General features: G+C 39.0%; 1 protein-coding gene across 5 annotated transcripts in view; it reads right to left on the reverse strand.

The window, feature by feature from the left end:
- Positions 1-25916, reverse strand: part of plekhg4 (pleckstrin homology domain containing, family G (with RhoGef domain) member 4) — a 242182-nt gene that overhangs the window by 111292 nt on the left and 104974 nt on the right. For all 5 annotated transcript variants that reach the window (XM_072547479.1, XM_072547481.1, XM_072547478.1 and 2 more), the window contains 4 exons: positions 22796-22882; positions 18436-18552; positions 14834-14932; positions 9745-9893 (listed from right to left, as the gene is read on the reverse strand). In XM_072547479.1, coding sequence (XP_072403580.1) covers positions 9745-9893; positions 14834-14932; positions 18436-18552; positions 22796-22882 — 452 coding nt within the window. The remainder of the gene's footprint in view (positions 1-9744; positions 9894-14833; positions 14933-18435; positions 18553-22795; positions 22883-25916) is intronic.

The raw sequence follows: 25916 nt of genomic DNA on the forward strand, positions 1-25916 counted from the left end.
TTACTGGTTTTTAATCTCCCTCATTTTTTCAATGATGTTAAATTCACAGTTTTACAGTCTTCTGTGACTTTTCCAGAATGAAAGGATTCTTGGAAGATATAAAATGTCAGAACAGTACTCAGTAAAGGGTAGAAGAAGAATTCAGGAGAATTTTCTTCACCAGTTCAAGCACAATTAGGAAGGAGATATTGCTGGATCTGATTTGGAAATGATGTTGACGAAGTGTCAGTTAGATAACATTTGGTGAATAGTCTTTATTGTATCAGGAGTCAGTTAGCCTGGAATGTCTAAAGTAGAATTAAATCAGCATTGCAGGTTCAATCCCATACAAACTGAACTGAGATCGATTACGTATCATGACATATATAGGTTAAAGATTATGGAGCTACTAAAAAGGCAAGCTATATTTAAAGTTAATAGGTCATCAACTCTATGGTATGGTGTACATCAGAGTTGCTGAGTAACCATGTTAGAAATTGCAGCGGCATTGGTCATTCTTCCACTCCTTGTTTCCATTGGGGGGCGGGGTTTGGAAATGCAACTTCAATTACTTGGACAAATGTGCATTAATTAAGGAAAGCCAACACAGATTTGTTAAAATGTAATTGTGTTTATCTAACTGGATTTGAGTGTTTGAGATAATACATAGGATTGATGACAGTAATGTGCTTTTTGTAGTGAATATGGATTTCCAAAAAGTATTTGATAAAATGCTACTTGACAGGCAATGGTCAATAGATGTGATGTTAGTTGAGTCATGGGAAACAAGTAGTACTGGATCCAATTGTTATACTACAGCAAGATAGGGGGTCCACGATCAACTCTCGCCTGTTCCCGAGGTGTGTAATAACATCTCTAAACTGGTTGATGAGAAAATAATTTACATCAAAGTATACTGTGGTGTTCCTCATGGATCAGTATTAGAACTACAGATTCCTCAACTTATATTAATGACTTGGATTTGGAGACAGCACGTAATGGGAGGACTGAAGAGTCAAGGTTGAGATTCTGATTTTGTTTTAGTTCCCTCTGTATTCTCCCACCTTTCTTTCTATTACTCATGTCACATCAGTGAGGGAAAACTTTGCCTCTGGCCTTTATAAATAGAGTTATAAAATACAAAAGCATGGAATGTAAACAATGATTCAGCTTCACGTATTATTTTCATTTCTGGGTTTGACCCTTTAGAAAGGATGTGAAAGCTTTATTTATCTTAACATAATAAAGGTTGCCACAAATTAATTCACAGATGAAAGCCACTGTAACTTGGGTAGTTTATTCTCCTTAATGAACAGAAAGTTGAGGGAAAATTGATGTAAAAAATGAGGGTATTAAGAAAGAATAGATACAATTGAAATGTTAACATTTGTAGAAGGGTTAAGAACCAGAAGAAACAGACACTGAGGGAAGAAAGCAATTGTGGAATCTTAGTAAGAAACTTGGCTTGTCACTTGCATTAGTGGTTAAAAATGAGGGCTTTAAACGAGAAATGACAGGGTTCAAACAAAGTGGTCTGGTAATTAGAAGAAAAGATGCTAGATAAAAGTACAGTAACAGACCAAGTTTGGAGGTAAGTGCTACATCATTAATTCAATGGCTTGTGCAGAGCATGTTTCATTAAGTTTCATGAAGAGTCAGGGTGTAATTTTTCCTCAGTCAAGTTTCCATCAATTCCAAATGTAACAAACAGGAAGTAGAGTTAGCTAAGATCAAATCAAACCTGAAACAGCAAAGATTGACAAACGCTGAAGGGTGGGGGTAGGAATTTGGGAAGGGCAGTGGAAGCAATGAAACCAGGCATAACAACAGTGAAAAATGGGGGAGCAAAAAGGGGAACAGAAATGGAGTCAGTCCAGATTAACAACCAAAACATACATGTAATGTGCATGGACAGAGGGAAACACAAGTTACAGAGATGAAGAAGGTAGAAATGTTCTGGTAATATTTTAAGAAAGGCGTGGAGGATATGTAAAAAGGTAAATACTTTCATTACTTACTAGATTAAAACACCTAACAAATGCCTTTTCCCATTAACCCACAAGAGCACAAAATATGGATTTACACTATCCATGCCCAAACGAATTTGCATCCTGTTTCTATTAAAAAAGAAACATACCCTGCATAAGTGAATTTTTCATTGCTCCACCCTGTGAAAACTGTTCTTCTGGACAACACCTTTAATTTTTTTTCTCCTGCGGGTGGCAGTAGATCTATGTCAGATTTAACTTTGGGCAAGTTTTTATTTGCCACTTAAATTTTTTGATCTCCTTAAAAGCAGTTCAGTGTTCCTTCTTTATTTTTGAACCAAAAGAGGAACTTTGTTCATCTCAAGCTTTTCTTTAGTATTTAAATTTTTGAAAAAAAGACACACTGTATTGGTTATTTCTCAATGTGATTTTAGAAATGTCATTAACTTCCAACATCTTCAACCTTCAGATAAAATAGATAATTGTATCCCAAATAGTACATTTCTTGAAGAAACATAGGGACAAGCAGATCTTGAAGTTCTCAAATACAAATTAAAACCAAAGATTTTGGCAATATATAACAGAATACTTATTTGACATTGTAATGCATACTGCAGCTGCTCTGTCATTAACTTGCTATTAATCTTATGCTTTCTCCTTTTTATTGTTTACTAGATGTAGTCTGAGTCGCTAAAAAGAGTTTTATGAAACAACTTTATCTTTTCAATTAAAATGGATATTTCAATGGCACAGGATTTTCCCTCTTGAGACTTACTACGTGTTACTCATACTCGAATGTTATAAGAATCTTATATATCTGCTGGAAATAAAAGTGAGGGGAGACAGTATTAAGTCAATGTATACACTGGTCACATCACACTATGAGATAGTGGGCTTAGTGCCCCTATATTATTATCCACTGCTATTCATTATTCCACCAGTTCATTTGATTACATTTAACTAGCAATATTCATCCTTTCTTTTGGGCAAGAATTTCACTGCACATTCTGAATTGGAAATACCCAATAAAATGTTTTCTTTTTGGCAGAAGGAATTCAAGAGCAGTAAATAAGTTGAGGTCTAGCTTGATGGGAATATGCTGGTTGAAGCAAGAGGGGAAAAAGAAAATTATCTATGGATGATTGCCAGCACAAAACTGAACAGGTTTGTTGACAGTTTTATGATATGACATCATTCTGTAAGGATTGCTTTCTGTTTGGCTATGATTTAGTGAGTTTGCCTTATAAGTTAGATTTTTTAGAAGTATAATTAATATGTTAAACTCTGCACGTGTTGCTCATTTCCTGACTCTCCAAAGTCTGTCAACCATTGCAAGGCACAGTCTTGGAGTGTGATGGTATACACGCCTAGATGAATGCAGCTCCAGCAACACTCAAGAAGCTTGGCACCATTCAGGACAAAGCAGACTGCTTGATTGGCACTCATCCTCAAATATTCATTCACTCCACCTACACACAATAGCAGTGTACGGAATGCATTACAGAAATTCACCAAGGCACAATGGACAGCACCTTCCAAATCTATGACCAATGCCACCAAAAAGGACAAGGCAGCAGATACAAGCGAACTACACCACCTTCAAGATCCCCTTCAAGCCACTCACCATTCTGCCTTGGAAATATATTGCTACTCCTTCAGCGTTGCTGCATAAATTCTGGAATTCCTTCCATAATGGCATTGTGCATGTAACTGCACCACATGGATTGTAGCAGTTCAAGAAGGTAACTCAACACAATGTTCTCAAGGGCATGTAGGAATAATAAACAGTGGTCCAGCCAGAGTTGCTCGCCTCCCATGAGTGTAAAAAAAAAGTTGCTGAAACAAATTAAGGGGGTGGATTTTCCATTTCAATCCTTGCCGTGCAGACATGGTCTTGCAGAAAGCACATGTAAAGATGTCTTTATCATGGGAGGTCTCTCACCAAAAGCATACATAAATCCAATTCTCCATCTATCACAGGTGAAATAATATCACATGATGAGAATATGCGATTTCTTGAACCTGCAATTCCAGGAAGCATGCCTGAAATGCTGAAGATAAAACTAACTGTAAATGTACAAAATGTGTTAAAAATAAAACAAATATTTGATTATTTAGGAGTTCAAACTGCTTGTTGGTGCTGAGGAATATATTTTCCTCAATCAAAACAGCAATAATTGATGATATTTCTTGGGCTAAACACCACTGCTAGTAATGATTACATGCAAAATGACAGGGTTCTTAGTGAGATAGCTGTCCCTATTAGCAACTCTGCTGGAGCTGTCCCTGTGATTGCATGAAGGTGGTCCTATAATCAAACAGGAACCAGGATAGTTTGGCATTGAGTGAAGCTGTAGACTGTTTCTTTAAGTTTGCCTTCAAAGTTTGGACTGCTTTTTCTGCCAGACCATTGGATGGTGGGTAGTATAAAATTGTCCTTACATGTTGAATGCCATTCTACTTTAGAAAATACTCAAATTCCCTGCTGGTAAATGATGGCCCATTGTCTGTGATCAACACTTCCAGGAGTCTGTGTATCGCAAAACATGCTCACAATATTTCAGTCATCGTCCCCATTTTTACGAATGAACCCTATGCAAATCCAACCACTTTCAATAGGCATCTACAATGACCAAGAACACTGAGCCTATGAAAGGACCAGAATGGTTTAAATTTAACGGAGTCCATAGTTTACACGGCCATGCCCATGAAAGTGGAAGTGCTGCTGATATAAATTTTGTCCTTGTTGGCACTCTGGGTACTGCCCCACCAAAGTGGCTATACCAGCATCCATTCCTGGTCATCTGACATAACTTCTTACCAACATCTTCATTTTGGAAACCGCTGATTGACACTGGACATCAGCCAGTATCTGCTGGCGACCTGTGCACGGCACAATCACTCTTGCTCCCCATAATAAAATGTTGTCTTCTATGGTGATCTGATCTCGCCGGGTTCAGAAAGATTTCAATTCTGGTTGTGATGGCCCTTTTGTTTCCCCCATCACCACCAGCTGTTTTTAGTTTTGTCAGGATAGGTTCTATTGTGTCCACAGTCAGATATTTTCAGTTGTGACTGAAAGGGTGTCTGGAAAGTTTAAAACCAGAATGGACCCTTCCAGTGTAGATACTAATGGTGGTGCATCCACATTTGCCCCTTGGTCTCCTGGATAGTGTTTCAACTTGTACACACTGAGAATAAGAGCCCACCACTGAACTCAAATGAAGCTATGAGCACCCTCTTTAAGTAGCCGTAGCAGGGGTGGTCCATTTCTATTACAATGTTACATTAGCAAAAATATTGGTGGAACTTGCTCACACCGAAGATGACTACAAAACCTTCCTTCTCTATTTGGGAGTATCTCCCTTCAGCATCAATCAAGGTCTGGGAAGTAGATGCTATTGGCTGTTCCTCTCAGCTGGGCCACTGGTGAGCCAATACTACCCTGTCACCATATGGGGAGACATTGCATGTCAGCACCACATCCTGCTTGGGATCATAGTGTGCCAACAGGTTAGATGATAATAGTGGCTTCTTCACTTCCCTAAAGGCTACAAGATTATTTCCAACGCTGAACTGTGTTCACTAGCAGATCTGAAAGTGCCAGGATGGAGGCCAGGTTACAGCTGAACTTTCTGTAATAATTCATTAACCAAAGGAAAACCTAAGTTTAACAGATGTAGGAGCCACGTCACCTTATCTCCCAACAGGTATAACCACGTTTGTTATCTATGTAGCTCAAGTACATCGCTGGAATACACATTTTTCCCTCCTAAGGCATCCACCTGCCTGTGAGAAATGGTTAAATACCATGTCTAAGTTCTCTATACACTTTTTATTGGTGTTCCCATTTATTAGCACATCATCCAGATAAATGGCGACCCGGGGTAGACCTTACAAAATATTTTCCATTGTCCAGTCAAAAATGGCACAGGCTGATGATGCCCCAAATGACAGTCTCGTATATTGGTACAAAACCTTATGAATATTAATTGTAGCATACTTCTGGGAATCCTCATCTCATCGTAATTGCAGGTACGCATGGCTCATGTCCAGTTTTATGAAGGCCAGCCTTCCCGTGTCTCCAATTTTGCATACTAGTCCTCTACGTGAGGAATTGGGTATTCGTCCAACTGGAGTAAGTGATTTTACCATTTGTTTGAAATCCCCACAAAGGTGAACCGACCCATCAGGCTTCACAACTGGTGCGACCGGTGCTGCCCATTCTGCAAACCGTACTGGTTTCACGATTCCTTCGCTTTCCAGCCTCCTTTTTCTGCCTCTACTTTTGTACATAAGACAAATGGCACTGGGCAGGCCTTGTAGAATCATGGAATTGCTCCTTGGTCAACACGTAAGGTGGCCTTGGTCCCTTTGATACTTGCTAGACCTTCCTGAAAAATGTTTAGGTATTTAATTAGGACTTCACTCAGCAGCCATTTTGTAACTGAAAAATATTGAGCCAAGCAAGGTGAATCTTTCTCAACCAATTTTGCCCCATCAAGCTTGCGCCAGAGCCTTTCACCACAATCAATGGTAAGTGCACCAGCTACTTCTCATAAGAAACTGGTACCAAAGTTGTTCTCTTAACCTGCTGGGGTTCCCTAGTACCTGGTTCTGTAATCACTGATACAGCTGAGCCAGTATTGATCTCCATTACAACTGGGATGACCATTTAACCAGACATTTTATTTTGATTGGTTCTTATTTGGATGTTGCTTAGCAATTTAACTGTTCCAAACCAGCTGTAGGTGGCCTTTCTCATTTATACACTCTCCTGGATACTGGCCTATGAGTTCTCATACTCAACTCTGGCCAAGTGGTACTTTTTTTGTTGTCTCAGATCCACACACCAGCAGCAACTACAATGGCCTACCAGCCCAGATCCTCGGGAAAAGTTTAACCTTTTGGCGAAGCTTGGCTTCATTTTGAGCTTTTCCTATGGGCTTACCTGGAGATCTTCTGTTCAGAATATGTCCTGAGTACGGCTATACAATTGCCTTCACACACATGGTGTCTCTCAAGCCCGGCCAGCTTGGTGAAGGTGTCCACTTCTATCAGCATAGTTTTTAATTCATATGATCCACTTGCTGCATATTTTAATGACAAAGTCAGTTGTAGTGCCTGCTTAAAGTACAGTTAGCCTTCAGCTAGTAGGCGCTTTTACATGATCACATAATTAATCCCACATACCAAATGGTCTCTCAGCATTTAGGGTTAGGGTTAAACCAAAATCACATGCCTCTGCCAGTCATCTTAACCTTGTCAAAAATCCCTTTACAAATCCCCCGGTTCTCAAACTGCTGAATAAAACTGACAGTCTCAGAATCTGAGGCAGCTTGGTGTTGTAATACTCTTTTGCTAAATGTCAACTCTTGAAAGGTTGTAATATTGGTCCCTCATGGAAAATTAGATTTCTAATAAATAAAAAAGCTGAGGGTCCACCAGCATTCAGAAGAATTACTTGTTGCTTTTTATCTGCCCCAATGTCATTTGCATGGAAAAAAATAACATTCTTTCTACATACTGGGCCCAGTCTTCAAAGGCAGGATCGAACAAATCAAGCCTCCCAAATAGTGGCCAGAAATGCATACCTCAACTCAAAGATGAATGCTGCAAGCAAATCTCTTCAGGGGCATATTTTTCTCTCATTGCCACTGAGATAACTCCACAAAGTCACCCCTTATTTACACATGCATGGTCGATGACAATGATCCAGCTAGCTCAGAGCTGGCTCTGAGAGTGAACAGAACCCCTGACACTCTTGTTCATATCTGTCAGTCAGGACGTCCTGATTGGACCAGGTTAACAGCCACAATTAGAGAATTCATATTCTATGATATCCACCTGGTGGACTTTGTTCTAATGACTACATCAGGAAGGTGGGTAATGAAACGGTCTTCAATAGTGCACTGCCCATCTGATCTGGAATCTATGCATTGATGCAATAAAGGAAATTCAAAATTAGTTATTGAAGTAAAGTGCTTAGCAATCTAATGAGATCATTAAAATTGCTACATAATGCAAGTCCTTCCATTCTTTTCACTGTCAAACGCGATTCGACACAGCTTGATTGAGTATAGCTCCTTCTTCACTGCAGCAAGAACAGAAATCTGCTAATTGTAGAAAAGCTCCTAGCACCAAAATTGCTTTATCCCTGTTTATCTGTGGCCTAAAAACAACAGTCGACTTAGTACCAAATTAAAGGCAAGTTTATGTTGTGACCTCTGCCCTGTAACAATTAAACTTGAGGATGCTGAAATTAACAACAAGTAGTACATTTGCAGCCAAGAAAGTATTGACCCAGATTTTCAGGTCTCTACTTCGAGACTGGATGTACTCCTAAAGATGCATGTTGGGACTCCTGCAAAATCTGATGCATTGATTCCATGTCAGGAATTGTCCAGGAAGTTTAAACATCTTACCCTGTGAAAATGTCTCTGAAACAGAGACTTTAAAGAGTCCTACTTACTTTGATTTGATTTATTGTAAGTACAATGTAAAGCTTTTTTCTTCAAGCAGTACAGGCAGATCATAGCAATCAAGAACATGCAGATCATAGGGTGCGTAGACAGAGAGAGGAAATCAGGTTACTCTGCATACAAGGTGCGCAAAGCAAGTTCAGCATTTACAAGATTAGCATTATTTGAAGTCAGACAGTCCATTCACATCAGTCTAATAATGGAAGGGAGTGAGTTGTTCTTGAACCTGTTGGTGTGTGTGTATTCAAGCTTCTGCCTGATAGAAGAGGTTTTAGGAGAGCATTACTGGGGCGGGAGGGGTCTTTCATGATGTTGGCAGCCTTTCTGCGGCAACAAGAAGTGTAAGTGGCGACCAAGAATGGCACGCTGGTATCCATGATGGCCTGGGCTGTGCACACAACTTTCTTATGGTCCTCCATACAATGTAACTATTTCTGATGAAGGGCTCCTGCCCGCAACTTCGATTTTCCTGCTCCTCGGATGCTGCCTGACCTGCTGTGCTTTTCCGGCACCACTCTAATCTTGACTCAGAATAAAACCAAGTTTAACTCCTGAGTAATTACGTAATTGACCTTCCCTCACAGTGACTCCCTACTGAATCCACCAACTTCCAACCAACTCCCTCATGGCATTCTGACTTCTCCAACACCCTGGCTCTCTGAACATATGAAATGACCTCCCCACCCTACCCACTTACCCATTTAATTCACTCACATACAATAAGAAATTATTAAAATGTTCAAGAGCTTTTCAGCACATTGGGAATGAAGACTTGCAGAATACAACAGCTAGTGCCATTAAAAAAAAAACTGTGGTTAGTCTTGCTCCTGGAAATCCTGCACTATGGAGAAGAACTCCAATAGAAGATGACCACATTGCTGAAGAAACTAGGTTTTGAAGAATTGGCGAGAAATACAGAGTTCCATTCTCAGATAAAATAGGGGGATCAGAATGGCAATTTAATGTTGATCGTCTCTTCTTGAAAGTATCAGCTTTCAGAAATCCTTCTCAGTAGTACTGTTACCTTGAATGGTTGTTTTCTCCAAAAATTAATTATCTATGTACTATTCCATGTCTATGGCAAGTCACTTAATTAACAATGTGACCCAAATATGCATAATTTTCTCTATAATCTAGCAGCAGAAACTATCTAGTAATGCACAACTCCGACCATATTGAAGGCTTTCAAATAGCGAACATTAATGATAAAGTGCATGACAGACGTTTGATCTAAAATGGATTACAGAATTGTCAACAAACTAAAATTCTCTCATACTAGACATTGATGAAGTTACCTGTACACTACAGTTCCAGTGACATAAGACTCCTCTTTTCTCAGTCTGGCCAAGATAGCTCCTCCTTCAAGCTGCAGTCTCACCAACCTTGCATCTTCCAGAACATTCTTCATTAAGTGCTTATACTGTTGCAAAAGAGCACTTGCTTCCTGGAATTAGGAATAAATTACAAATCACCAGCAACATAGAAAATAGGAGCAGGAGTATATCATTCAGCCCTTCGGACCTGCTCCACAAATCCGTGTCATAGTTGATCACCAACTCAGTATGTTCCTATTTTTTCCCATCCCTTTGATCCCTTTAGCCCCAAGAACTGAATCTAAAACCTTTTTAAAATACTCAATGTATTGAATTCAACCACTTTCCATGGTAGAGAATTCCACGGGCTCACCACTCTCAAGGTGATGAAATTTCATCAGTCCTAAATGCCAACCCTGAATCCTTAAACTCTGATGCCTGGTTCTAGACTCCCCAGTTATCAGGATCATCCTTTCTACATTTTTCCTGTCTAGTCCTGTTGGAATTTTATAAGTTTTTATGAGATCATCCTTATTCTTCTAAATTCCAATGAAGACAGTCCTAACCAACCGAGTCTCTCTTTATAAATTAGTCCTGCCATCCCAGAAATCAGTCTGGTAAATGTTCTTTGCTTTCCCTGCATAGCCAGAAGATTCTTCTCCCTATAAGGTGACCAAACTGCACATAATACTCCAGGTGTCGTGTTCACCAATTGCAGCAAGGCACCCCTACTCCTGTACTCAAATCCTCTTGCTATGAAGGTTAACATAGTATTTGTCTTCTACAAACCTGTTGCACCTGGTTACTTACTTTCAGCAACTGGACATCCAAGTCTCATTGCACCTACCCTTTTCCGCATTATTATCTGACAGACAATAATTTGCTTTTCTGTTTTTAACATCAAAGTGGATAACCTCACATTTATTTATAATTCCACTTTTTTTAAAAAGGTAGAGAGAAAGCCAATAATTATGGACCAGTTTGCCTGATATCAGGAGAAAATGTGAGAATCCATTATAAAAGATTTATTAGCAGAATACTTGGAAAACAGTGAAAGGATCAAACAGCGTTAACATAGATTTATGAAATAGAAATCACGCTTGACAATTCTTCTGGGAGTTTTTAAGAATGTAACTAGTAGAATTGACATGGGCGAGCCAGCGGAAGTTGTTTATTTGGACTTTCAACAAGCTTTCAATAAGATCTGCTTAAAAGATTAGCATGTAAAGCATACAGGATTGGGGGTAATGTACTAACATGAATAGAGAATGTGTTGGCAGACAGATAACAAAATATGAAAAAAATAGGGTTTTTCCAAGTGGCAGGCAGTGATGAGTTGGGTGCTACAGAGATCAGTCCTAAAACCCCAGCCATTTGCATTATATATAAGGATTTAGATGGGAAGACTAAATGTAACATCTTTAAATTTGCAGACAACACACAGCGAGATGGGAGGGTGAACTGTGGGCAGGATGCAGAGATGCTTCAGCATGATTTGGACAAGGTGAGTGAGTGGAGACGAGTAGCAGAGCTTTGGATCAAGTTCTATATGGAATGCAGTGTGGGAGATCAGCTAGGAGTGCATTGAAATAGTTAAATCTAGAGCTAACAAAACCATGACTGAAGATTTCAGCAGCAAATGAACTGAAGTAGGGATGAGAAACCAAAAGAACTGCAGATGCTGAAAATCAGAAATAAAAACAGAAATTCCTGGAAAAACTCTGCGGAAAGAAAAATTCTTCAGGAGGGTTGTTGGATCCAAAATGTTAACTCTGATTTCTCTCCACAAACGGTGCCAGACCTGCTGAGTTTTTCCAGCCATTTCTGTGTTTATGTTGAAGTTGGGATGAACTTGGGCAAAATTACAAAGTTGGAGCTGGATATCTTAGTGATATTGTGGACATGTGATCAAAGGTTTATCTTGGGGCCAAATGCGTCAGAAATTGCAAACAAACTAAGTCACAGACAACTGGCACGAAAAAAGGTGGCATTCATAGCTAGGAAATGAAAGTTTGAAGTGAGAACAGAAGATAGTGGCTTCAGTCACCTCCAGTGGGTCCACCTCGGTCCTCATTCTATTTCTCAACTATAGGCGGTTCCAAAAGCACAGCATTAGTTTTCCTATGTACACTGACACTCTGCTCTAACTCATAAACACCTCTTTCTCAAATCCTCCACTGTAAGTAAGTTATCAGACTGCTTATTTGATATGCTGTACTAGATGAATAAAACACTGGAAACAACTCCTAATCACCTGAGTCATGCTAAACTCTGTTCTCTGTATTCTTATTTGCCATAAGTTCCATTCATCTATTACCCCATGTTTGCTGACCTACGTTGGCTGCTGGTTGAGCAAATGCCTTGACTTTTAAAGTCTCATCTTTGTTTTCAATTCCCTCAGCGACATCACCCTTCCCTACCTCTGTAATGTCTCTAGCCCCATGACCTTGTAATATATGTTTATTATTCATTCATGTCGCTGGTTAGGCCAGCATTTAACTGCCCTCTGGGTATTAGGGATGGGCTTTGAGAGTCAATCACATTACTCTGGATCTAGAGGCACATATAGGCAAGACATGTCCCTCAAGGACTTTAAGTAAACTATATGATTTGGTTCTGGTGGAATCCGGATTTTTAAAAATTGAATTCAAATTCCATCATGTTCCATGGTCGAATTTGACCCTGGGTCCACAAACATTAGCTCTGGATTAACAGTCAAGATTAGAGTGGTGCTGGAAAAGCACACAGGTCAGGCAGCATCCAAGGAGCAGGGAAATCGATGTTTCGGGCAAAAGCCCTTCTTCAGAAATCCAGCCTCTGGATGAACAGTCCAGCAATAATACCATTAGGCCACTGCCATCCCAAATATGCATGTACATGCTCACCTTACTCAGATCTATGCATCTCCAATTTTAATTACCCTATACCTTCAGCTGGACAGATCCCAAACTCTATAATTTCCTCTGTAGAGCTTTTTGATTCTCAATATCTCTTGTTTTCATTTAAAACACTCCTTCAAGCTTTCCTCTTTAACAAAGCTACTGGCCATCTACCCTAATATTGCTGCATATTGCTGTATAACACTCATGATGTTTTATATATGTTGTTGTTGATATGTATGTAGTTATAATGGAGCATCAAATGTTGGAACCCCAATTAAACAGATGATGTAGGTGTGTTATTTGAAGTGGAGTTAAGGACAATTGCCCTGTTTAATTATGTGGGACAGCAGTCTACAGCTCTTGACAGTACTTAGTATAATGCATTGATTTATTTTGCATGCTTCAGAGACAGTGGAATGAAATCCAGAAAGACAAAATTGGTCCTAAAGAAAATAACCAAGAGTAGGATGACCTACTGATATTTATACTGAATGGATAGGAGTGATATATGTTACAAATTGTTTGCTTACATTCAGTTATAATCAACAGTTGTGCAATCCAAAATATTCTGACACCTGGACTGTTTTTGCATTCTCATTTTGTATTTTCTTTCTGCAACAAGCCATAAATAGTTTCAATTTATCCCAATATGTATTCTTTTCATCTTCGTGCCAGCTATATAGTATCCTAAAATGTTTTCTATGTTAAGGTGATACAGATCTTTTATTATCTGTGGGAATCCATCTTTTACTTCATTTATAAAGCATTCCAAGTCAATTTTAAGCATCCCTCAAGAACCTATGCATTGTCTTATCTGAATGAAAAATCTGTGAGGGCAGCAAATATGTTTTGTGTCATATCCCAGTTCCTGTCTGTCCTAAGAAACTATACTCTGATATAAGATGCCTCGTTATGCCTCTATTATTATAAAACCACCTCAAGTAGAGGGGATTTGAAGGATGTCATGATGGCACTTAGCTAGTTACTCCGTCACTAAAATGTAATTTCAGCTGTGTTATTTCTATCAAGTTCATTTGATAAGTGAAAGTAGGAATCTATGAATTTGCTTTGGATTTAATGCATGTGAGTATTATTGTTTTAGTTAACAAATCTATTTTTTGAGAGAATTGAAATATTCAATTGACTAAATATGAATAGAGATAACTGTAGAAATCAAAAAGAGAGGAGTTTTTTATGACTTTGCCATTATGTCAGAGGTATGTCGACTTAGAGGATTTTCATTCACAATAATTAGTTATTCCTATGTTAAAATTTCTACCTATATGTGAATTTTCTTTCATTTATTCAGAGGATACAGGCTGTGATAATTCAGGAAGTCCAGGTGGAAAGGAATATCATTTATTGTTAAACATAAAAATACAGCCACCATCCATTGCTTACACAGGCTTATCGTAGCTGGGACGAACATTTCTACAGATCCATTCCTGGGTATGATTCTTCTTAATTTACCTATTTTCCTAATTAACCTGTTGAGAGATTTTATTACACACTTCTGGAGCAGGTGGGACTTGAACCTGGGCCTCTTGGTCCAGGGATAGGGACACTGCTACTGTGACACAAAACAGCCTAAAGGTGTGCTTTATAAAGGGCTCAGGTGAGGAGTTCCTGCTGGGTAGGCCATTGCCTTTTACCATGGGAACTTAGACTCAATAACCTGCAGAAGGAGATTTAATTAGTGATTCCCCATGGGTCTTGTAGGAAAGTTATCACACAGGCATTGCTAGCTAGGACAGAGTTTGTGCCAATCCCTAACTGTCCTTGACAAAATGATGGTGAGCTACCTTCTTGCTGGCGTCTGCCGTCTATTGTGTGCAAGTACATCCACAATGCTGTTAGGACGGAGTTCTAGGATTTTCATCTAGCGACATGGAAAGAATCAGGTGGTAAAGTTCCAAATTCGGATTGTATGTGACTTGCATAGGGTATTTCCATGTGTTAATGTTCCCATCCTCCACCTCCTATGTGATAGAAGCTGCTGTCAAAGGAGGTTGGGTGGAATGCTGCAGTGGACCTTACAGATTATACACATTGCTGGCATTCAATGGTAGACATTGAAGATAATGGATGTGATGCCAATCGAATAGATTGCTTTGACCTGGACAGCCTCAAGTTTCTTAATTTGCAAACATTCTGTAACATGCTCCCTAACATAACAATCTAGCAATTACCTCAGCTGTTTCTGGTAGTTTACTTGATTTCAGGCTCTCTATTTTGTCCTGGAGGAAACTCTTTGCCGCTTTACATCCCTGTATAAGCTGCTCTTGTTTCTGTAGGAACAAAGAAATCAGCTGAACAGAATTTGAAATATATTATTTCAATCTGATATTATTGTGGTAAAGGAAAAACTAAATGCAGACTAACTCCAGATTGTGTTGAAGAGAGGCAAAACTAATAAGTTTGACAAGTCATCTAAAATCTAGTGTAAGCAAATGCGTGTTATTTTTGATATTGTTACTAATACAATTTGCTATTGATGTTGTTTCTCCATTAACAATATAAAAGTAATGGTTTACATAAAACAAAGATATTTTTGCAAGTGGAATATGCTCTTCAGATTAAACATTTAATAACAATCAAGAAGAAAACAATGACAGTGAGGGTTTGACTGGGGACACAGCACTGTACAAGTCGTTTTGCTATATTAGTCATTGTGAATTGGCTATAACACGATTGACGGATTGTGGATGTTGTTTGGATAACGCAAACTTTTAGCTGAACAGATATAATGATTTTCTATTAGTGATCTTCTACAAAGCAATTTTCTATAACGGTTTTCCAGAACACAAATTTCTATAGCGTGATGTTGCGGAGGAACACAACTGTCGCGTTATAGCAGAACAGCCTGTAGTTGTATAAGACATGAGGAGCAAGAGTCCAATGGAAATAGGGGTAAGTGGCTCAACAGTGAGGGGGGCAGACATGACTCTGGAATGGTATTTAACCTCCCTGGGGCAGGGTCAGGGACATCACTGAACAGCTGAAGAACATCCTGAAATGGGAGGATGATAAGTGAGAGATACGTAAAGTTTGGGATGAATGATATAGGTAGAATGGGAGATGAGGTTTTGCATCAAGAATTCAGGAAGATAGGCAGTAGAATAAAAAGCAAGTCCTCTAAGATTTTAATATCTGGATTACACCTGGTGCCAAATGCTAGTATGTACATGATTAGGAGAATATAGCAGATAAACATATGGCTCAGGAATTGGTGCTGTGGGAAGGGTTTTAGATTCCTCAATCACTGGAACCATTTCGGTGGAAGGTGAGGCTGTGTAAGTGAAACAATCTGTGTTTGAACTAGAATGGGACCAAAATCTTTGCAGATAGGTTTGTTGCTGCTGTTGGGAGGAGTTAGACCATAAGAGATGGGAGTAAGCAGTTTAGCCTCTCAAGCCTGTTCTGCTATTCGATAGGACCATAAGTGATTTGACATTCCTCAAGTCCACTTTCCCAGCGCTTTCTAGTTTAAACAAGTTACGCAGAGATAGGGGATACAGAGCATTAGTTTAATATGAACACAGCATAATATAGTAAAGCAATGAGGACAGAGGCAACTCAGCCATGTTGCAATTTAGGGGAGTAAGGCATGGCAGGATAGCCTCTACTTCAATGCTTGACATATTGTAGGCAAGTCTGATGACTTATCACACAGGCTTGACATGTGGAATTGTGATATTGCTGTCATCACAGAGACATGGTTAAGGGAAGGGAAGGACTGATGACTCAAATATTCTGGGGTATACAATCCTCAGGTATGACAGGAAGGGTGTAAAAGAGGAGATGATGTTGCATTTAAGGGGACGGTTACTACGGGTAAGGAAGGACCTCAGTTGTCAAATGAGGTTTTGTACATAAAACTTAGAAATAAGAGAGGCAATTATATTGCTGGGAGTGTATTATAGGTTAGCACACAATCAAGCACTACAGGATGTGTAATAATAGGATAATTATAGTAAGAGACTTCAACTTCCAAATATTAACTGGAATAATCATAGTGCAAAGGATTTAGAAGGGGTGGATTTCTTGAAATGTAGCTAGGATAATTTGTTATGTCAATATGCAGAAGGACTAACAAGAGGCAGCATAGTGCTGGACATACTTCTGGGGGAACGAAAACGGGCAGGTAATCAAGGTATCAGTGGGGGACCATTTTAGTAATAGGGAGTACAACATCGTACAATTTATGGAAAAGGAGAGATGGTCAACAAAAATGGTTTCTGGATTAGTGGAAAATATACTTTATTAAAATAAGGCAGGATCAGTCCAAAGTTGACTGGAAACAGCTACTTGCGGGAAAATCTACAGCAGAACCGTGGGAATGGGGTATGTTTCAAAAAGGAAATGGGATGAGTACAGGTCCAGCATGTTCCTGCTAGTATGTCAGAAAAGAGCAACAAGACCAGAGGAACATATTATCGAGGAATATTCAGGACTGGATAAGAAGGCTGCATTTAGTGGGTGCAAAGGGAGCAAATCAGTGGATGTCCTAGTGTAGCGTAGAAGGGGGACATTAAGAAAGCAATTAGGACAGCAAAATGAGAGCATGTAAAAAACTGGCAGGTAAAACTAGGAAGAATCCCAAGTTAGTCTGTACACATATTAAGGGGTAAAAGATAACCAGGGAGAATAGGGCCCTTAGGGATGAGGGAGGCAATCTGTGTGCAGAGCCAGTAGGAATTAAAGTGAGTACTTCACTGCTGTCTTCACTTGGGAGAAATAGAATGTAGTAGAGAATATGTACAGGGGCTATGAGGTTCTTGGGCAAATTGACATAACGACTGAGGAGGCATTTCGTAAACTTAAAAGTATACCAGACCAAATGAGTCATCTCCCAGATTGCTATGGGAGATAAGGAAGAAACTACAGGGTTCTTATAAGGGCAGGGAGGTTATATTGCAGCTATACAAAACCTTGCTTAGGTCACAGGTGGAGTACTGTGAGCAGTTCTGGTCGCCACACTATAGGAAGGATGTGATTGCAATGCAGGGTGTACAGAAATTCACTAGGACGTTGCCTGGGCTGGTACATTTTAGCTATGAAGAGAAGTTGGATAGGCTCAAGTTATTTTCTTTAGAGCAGAGAAGGCTAGGGGTTGGGGGGACATGATAGATATGTATATGATTATGAGGGATATGGATAGGGTGGATTGAATGCAGCTATTCCCTTTAGTTGAAGAGTCAATAACACAAGGGCATGATTTTTAAGGTGAAGGGTAAATGATAAAGGGTATTTGAGGAAAATATTTTTCACCCTGCAGATATGGGAATCTGGAATCACTATCCAAGAAGGCAGTAGAGGAGTGAATCCTCATGACCTTTAAAATTCATGTGGATGAGCACTTCAAATGTCATAACATTCAAGACTACGAGCCAAGTGTTGGAAAGCAGAATTAGTGTAGATAGGTTGGCACAGACAAAGGGCTTCTTTTGTGCTGTATGACTCTAAGCTGTTAAACAAAAAGGGAAAATGGGTGTTGGAGAGATGGTTGAGTTGCTAAAAATATCATTTGGAACTCAGTGGGCTAAACTAAGGTCTACATCAGTACTTACAGAAGGTCTGTCTCACGGAAATATTTGAAAGCGACGATTGTAAAAAATAATCCAAAATTGAACAAAACAGTACATCACAAAAATGAACAAACGTCAGGCATATGGTTTCCACTTGGGTCTTGGTTCCTTCTACTTTTTGACATTATGCCTTCTTTTCAAATTTGGCTCATAACAGCTGGGTGTGAAAAACAATGATATAGTTCAATTCCTCCATCACTCACCATACGAAAGCACATCCAGTTACTATGACTATAGGGGAGAGTTCCATCAAATTCTGGTGGCAGTTGATGGCTTTCCACATATTTATGCAGTGACTTCAATGAGGTAAGAAGTTCAAACTATACAAAAGGAAAGATCAAGAGTTCACTCAAAATTCAAAAGCGGATACAAAGAGTGAAAAATGTGAATAAAAATCACCAAAAACACTGTCAAAAGTAAATCTAGAAGCTGTCGAGAAAAGATATTATTCAAGTAATCACATGAATAACATTAGAAATCTTATGTCTTTGATGATTTGGAGGTGGTGATGTTGGACTGGGGTGTACAAAGTTAAAAATGACACAACACCAGGTTATAGTCCAACAGGTTTGTCTGAAGCACTAGCTTTTGGAGCGCTGCTCCTTCATCAGGTAGTTGTGGAGTATAAGATCATAAGACACAGAATTTATAGCAAAAATTTACAGTGGGATGCAACTGAAATTATACAGTGAAAAAAAACCTGGAGTCTCGCATCTTTTAGAATTACCATTTTGGTTTCAGTTCTTTCATATGTAAATCCCAGAACTTTTTTTAAAGTTACATTCTCAAGTGAACTTTAACAATAATAGCTCAGGGCATCTCACATTTTCAATGCATTATCTGAGGTTGAGAGAGTGGAGAGCATCAAGTTCCTTGGACGGACAAGAACTGACAATCTGCCTTGGACTTCCCATACAGATACAACAATCAAGAGGCACAACAACACCTCTTCTTCCTCAGATGGCTCAGGAAATTTGGCATGTCCATAAGGACCCTCATCCAACTTCTACAGATGCATCACTGAAAGCATACTGACAGGGTGCATAATGGCCTGGTATGGTACTACTTCACCCAGAATCATAAGAAACTACAGAAGGTGGGGTGCACAGCCTAAACCAGCATGGAAGCCAACCTTCAATCCCAAAGACTCAATTTACATGGCTCGCTGCCACGGAAAGGTGCCAACACTATCAAGGACTCATTGCACCCTGGTAATGATCTCTTCCATCAAGCAGAAGATTCAGAAGCCTGAACATGCGCACCAGCAGGTTCAGGAATAGCTTCTTCCCGGCCATTATTAGACTGCTGAATGGACTGTCTAGCCTCAAATAATGCTGATCGTGCTAATGTTGACCTTACCTAGTGCACAACCTGTGCAATGTAACGTGTATGCCTCTGTCTAAGTCTTCGTGATCTGTACATCCTTGCTTTCTATGATCTGTCTGTACTGCTCGTAAACAAAGCTTTTCACTGTACTTTGATAACAATACAATAAATCAATCAATCAAACAGTATAGTGAGACCTTGTAATTTTAAAAATAAATTGGTGTTTTAAAGGTTTGCACTAATTCTAAGTTTCTTGAATTTGAAGAAACACTGTTCCATACGACCTAGTGATGCTTGATTTGGAAGAAGTACCCATAGGGAAGTTTAGATTCAGAAAAGCCATGCAGCCAGACACTGAGAAAACAGAATTGACCAGATCATACTATGATCTTTTTTGAAAAGGATTGAAATAAAGTTATCTGTGGGATATCGTGCCATCACTCTTGTCATGAACAAAGCTAAAGAAGTTTATCGGGTGTATGCCATTTGGGTGAGAACCATCTGCAGGGACTATGAACAATATATGGCTCCGAGTATATATGAATCAAGTACCAGATCAACTGAGAGGGAAGGTAATTGACCTTTTCTGCCAGAAACGGAGTTAAAGACATTGGAACAATGCCTATTGACAAAAAAACATAAGAGATCTTCCATTCAAAATGAAAATGAGGGAAACCATTTCTCTTACAGGTTTCGCCTTTGGAACTCACTTTTCCACAGAGAGCAGAGAAGGCTAGGTCATTGAATACTTTTAAGACAGTGGTAGGTAGATGTATCAGATATTGACAGGAAGGTAAAATGAATTCATATCCAGATCAGCTGTGATTGTATTAAATAGTTAGCCAGGCACAAGGGTCTAAGTAGCCTACTTCTATGCCCAATTCATTAATTTGTACAGTTCCTTTTTTTTTCATTTTGTAGGGGGGTACCTGGCTTCAGCTCAATACTCCCTATTATGAATGATAACTTTCTGCCTGGAAAATCACAGGAAGACTCACCTTTGTGAAGCAGTTTAAAGTTCTTATACACCTAGCTGCCATGCTTCAATGGTTCTCAAAAGGACTTTTCTTTGTAATTAGTGTCAGTTTAACCCATAAAAGATCTTACATAAGTTACTTTAAAAATAACAAATTATACTTTAAAGTTGACAAAAAATTGGAAGGAACATGAGTGAGTATACTCAAGTGAACCTTTTATAGAGGGTTAAAATAAGTATGTTGCTCTGATTCCTCAACCAACATAAAGAATAGAAGAGATGAATGTACACAAACCATGAAAATGTTCAAACTTCTGTACCACGTTTCATCACCAATGCATAAAATAAGAACTCCTGGACTAAACAGACCAAGCCAAAGTAAAGGTCATTTTGCTGTATCTGCATTTAGCAGATTCAGACTAACATTCAACAATAATTAGCAACAAATCTAATCAAGAGGTTATGATGACCTTCTATAAAAGCAGCAGTTTTTTTTATCATCTATACCTCAGGAAAAGTTTATAATGTCTGATGCCTCATGTGGTTTACAAATTGAAGTATTACACAATTTTCAAATATAGAACATCTGCAGATAATGCAGGGTTTTACATTAGGAAGGGAATATTAGTAAGCAAGAAGAAGCTAGAGTAATTGATTTCAGTCCAAAATCTGAGATTATTTTTATCTTATTGCTCTAGTTTTGATTACTTAGGCCTGTTTATTGTATACAAATTAAGCATGATCAGTCTCAATCAGTCATAGAATCATAGTGTCCTACAGAATGGAGACAGGCCCTTCAGCCCAAACTGGATCCTGCCGACCAAAATGTCCATCCATGCTAACTCCATTTCCCTGCACTTGGCCCATTATCCTTCTAAACCTTTCCGAGCCATATATTTCTTTGTGGCATGAATCATTGTGTTAACTGCCACAAGATAATGTACACCAATCCCATTCAGAGTGTTCTGGGATAAGGATCAAAGAGTGATTACATGACTGGAAAAAGTTACACAGGTAGAAATCCAAGTAAAAGATGAGAATTTAAAATTTTCAGCACTGAGAGCGCAGAGACTATTGCGCCCCACTGGGGTGACAGCCAAGTAGGATATGATGAGAACAAGGATGGCTGGACAAACGATACAAAGTGTGGAGGATGGAAGGCTGCTGAAGGGATCATCCAAATCCAGAAAAGCAAGTGCCAAAGACATCAATGGAAGCCTAATATGTATACAAGTTTAGACAAGTGATCCTACTGTTATGCCATCCCACTGGCAAGGTTTCTCAATTTGTTAGATGCGATTCATAATCATTAGGTTCTCAGGAGAGGAAAAATATACTAGCTCTCCTTTATAAACTCACCTCCTCAGCTGGTTACAATAGAAATTAATTTAAAAATGGACCCCTACCTTTCACCTTGGCCCAAATTACCTTATGTTTTAAAAGATCCAAATTTGGCCATGCTTTCTTGAATTAACAAAAAGATTATGAATTGCCAAATGTGAAAAGAATTACAAAAGCAACACACAGATCAGAAATGAGGTGAATCCAGTAAGGGAAAAGTTTTCAAAATTAAGGATCTGTCTCTAAAATGTTCACAAAAATGGACAGTTGAACATTGAGGCCATTGCAGTGGACGTTACTGGTACCTGAATAGATAATGACTGAATTACAGCAATCAAGATGAGAGGGAGTCCTTTTGTTTCCCTATTCAACTTTTGTTTGGGTTACTAGTTAGCTGCGAGTACTCAGAGTGACAGAATTCCTTTACCTTCAATACAGGGATGTCTATGGGATAGTTCTTCAACTGTGACCATCACAGCAAGTTATTGCTCAAAGCTTTATCTATACTTAGAGATTTTAATCCATTTTATCCTCTAATTCATTCCAGCAGAGTGGAAACTAGCTTTATAATCCTTATCCTGGAAAATAAAACACAATGATCTGTAGTTTGCAATGTAAGCCACAGGGGGGTCATAAGCTGCTTGTTCTCTTTGTAGTGACAGGAGATTAGTCTAGTTTGTTTGAGGGATGGGATTCAGTCCAAAACCTTTGAAAATATGCAAGGCCCCTTAATTATATCAATTTTGAAAGCTTCATAATAGAAGGGATAATGCTTGTCGCTCACCTTCCATAGCCTGAATGGATGAGTATACTTGTGTACATTGTATACGTGTATACCTCAGTGTTATCCTTACAGTCAAGGCATGTCAAACAGATGTATCAAATGTTGGATAGACAATTTTCTAACATTCAACATGTACCTGCATCGAAGATGGTTTCTCAAATCGGAATGTAAGTTCCCTTTCAGTGAGCAGTAAAACAGTATGGATAGCATTTGGAATTTTTGCCTGTATAGAAATATGAAATACAATCAATGTGATGCTGTAAGCATTTACAGTTTCTCACAACATTTGGGAGTTGAGTTCCAATAGAAAGCATTTTATATAACTAATGTTAACTGCCTTTTTGGAATATCAAATAAATATCCATTAATACAGAAGTCATGATGTTCAAATACTGGAAACTTGTACATCGTGAAGAGTTACTTTAAACTTCATCTATTTTTTCTACAAATAGCATATATCAACTATAAACCAATTATATTCAGTTTAAGAGGCACTGCAGTTACATAATTTTCAGCAATTATACTATCAATTTCAATTAAAGAGAAATCAAACTAAACTCTAAGTATGTATAATGTAAGCAATGAAAAACTAAAACATGAACTCTGTATCTGGTACAGCATATAGCATATTAAACCTGACAGTGATTTTCAAGGAAGACAACAATAAATGAAACTCAACTGTTTCTTTCCTTATTGTGTTAACCTGGGCATTGAGGATCTTCTGAGAGATATCAAACTTAGTATTCAACAATCAAAGAAGTTAGTAATTCAGTAAATATTTAACTTTCTGACATAGATAAGAATGCTGAGTGATGTGGTATGGAACCATGTGAATCAGAAAGTTCTTTCAAGTAATTATTCAAGAGGGATCTGGAATGGGAGCAAAGAAATATTTTCTCTCATGAACTCAAGTAAATGAAGATCAATTTTGGTACATGCGGCACTGATAATAGTTAAGTCAGTATAAAAAGGATTGACAAACTGAGAACATTCATGTTCAAATAATGTGGTATCAAATCTCAATATCAGAGAGTTAACATAATTAATTGTACTAAATACAAATTTCTAAAGCACCTTGCCAAAATCTATCATAAGTAAGTTCTAAATGTATTTTAAATTCTACATAAACTTACCTTTTGATATCTTAGTTTGATTTATTGTCACATGTTCCAAGATACAGTGAAAATTATTGTTTTGCATGCTAACCAGAAAACTTACATACGTACATCAGAGTAATAGGACAGAGTATAGAATATAATGTTGCAGTTACAGAAAAGATGCAGAAAAAGATCAACTCTAATACATGGGAGGGCTGTTCATAAGTCTGCTAACAGGGGAAATAAGCTGTTCTTGAATCTGCTGGTGTGTTTTCAAATTTTTGTATCTTCTGCTCAAATGAAGAGGGTGGAAGGGAATACAACCAGGGTGGGCGGAGTCCTTGATTATTCGGGCTGCTTTTCCAAGGCAGTGGGAAGTGTAAACAGAGTCAATGGATGGACTGGGCTGCGTTCACAACTCTCTCTGTAACTTCTTGCAGTCTTGGGCAAAGACATTGCCAAGCCAAACTGTGACACATCTGGATAGGATGTTTTCTATGATGCATCTATGAAAATTGGTAAAAGTCACTGTGGACATGCCAAATTTCCTTAGCCTTCTGAGAAAGTAGAGGTGCTTTTTCTTGACTGCAGCACTGACATGGATAGACCAGGATAGATTGTTGGTGATATTTACTCTTTGGAAATTGAAGCTCTCAACTGCCTTTGCCTCAGCATCATTGATATAGACATGGGCGTGTCCTCTGTTCTGCTTTCTGAAGTCAATGACCAGCACCTTCATTTTACTGACATTGAGGAGAAACTGTTGTCATTGCACCATGCCATTAGGTTATCTATTTTCTTCCTTTACTCTGGCTCGTTGTTGTTTGAGATCCAACCTACTATAGTGGTATCATCAGCATGGCACCAATGTTGACGGTTTTTCTGGAGGTGGTGTTGTCACCTATCCTTACTGATTCCAGACTGTGGGTCAGGAAGTTGAGGATCCAGCTGCAGATGGGGTTGGACAGTCCAAGGCTTCAGAGTTTGGAGATGAGTATTGCATCTACCACAGACCTATTGCAATAACAGATGGATTGTAGTAGATCAGGGCAATCTGAGAGGTTGGTATTGATACTAACTTCTCGAACACTTCATAATCATTAGTGTTAGAGCCACCAGGGAATAGTCATTACGACTTGTTGCCTGATTTTCCTTTGACACCGGATGATACAGGTCATTCTGCTATAATGTGACAGTGGTGTTCCTCTGCAACCTCATGCCAAAGAAATCGTGCTATGGAAAACTGCTATAGAAAATCCCACTGTGGAAGATCACGATTAGAAAAGTGCTATACCTATTCCGTTGAAAGTTTGTGTTATCTAAACAACTTATACACTTCATCATTCACATTATAGCCAATTCACGTGGAGGAAACATGCATTATAGCACGATGACCTGTAGTAGTCTTCTTGAAGCAGGTGGGAACCTCAAATCATAGGAGAGGTTAAAGATGCCTGCAAATACTTCTGTTAGTTGGTCCACATGGGATCTGAGTGCATGGCCGGAATGACATCCAGGTCAGTCACTTTGCGTGGGTTCACTCTCAAGCAGGCCAATTTGACGTCTGTTGCAGTATCTGTGGTTCCGGGTCACCAGGCTGTCAGGGCAGGTGACATCATTTCACTAACCTTCTGTTCAAAATGAACATCGAATGCACTGAGCTCATCTGGAGCCATGTATTGTTGTCAGCAATTCAACTTCACTCTGTAGCCTATTATATCATATAAGCCTTGCCAGAGTCAATATGTTTGTGTGATTAGTCTGGGACTCTAGTTTAGTCTGGTATTGTCTCTTGGCATCCCTGATGGCCTTGTGAAGATTGTACCTAGATCTCCTGAATAAGTCAGGATCACCCAATTTGAATGCCTCAGACCTGGACTTCAATAGGGAGTGGATCTTCTGGTTCATCCATAGTATCTAGTTGGGGAATACAAGGATTAACTTCTTTGGCATGAGTTTTCTACACACTTACTGCTGACGTCTGTGATGATAGTGGCGTACTCATTGAGTTGGCTGCTGTGTTATTAAACATGGACCAGACCGCCGATTCCATGCAGTCGTGTAGGAGCTTGTCCATTACCTCAGACTAGCACTGTCCAACATTCTGTGCTGGATCTTTACGTTTAAGCACAACCTTATGGTTGATTTACCAAAATGCTG

The sequence above is a fragment of the Chiloscyllium punctatum genome, chromosome 26 (assembly GCF_047496795.1).
Source record: "Chiloscyllium punctatum isolate Juve2018m chromosome 26, sChiPun1.3, whole genome shotgun sequence".
NCBI lineage: Eukaryota > Metazoa > Chordata > Chondrichthyes > Orectolobiformes > Hemiscylliidae > Chiloscyllium > Chiloscyllium punctatum.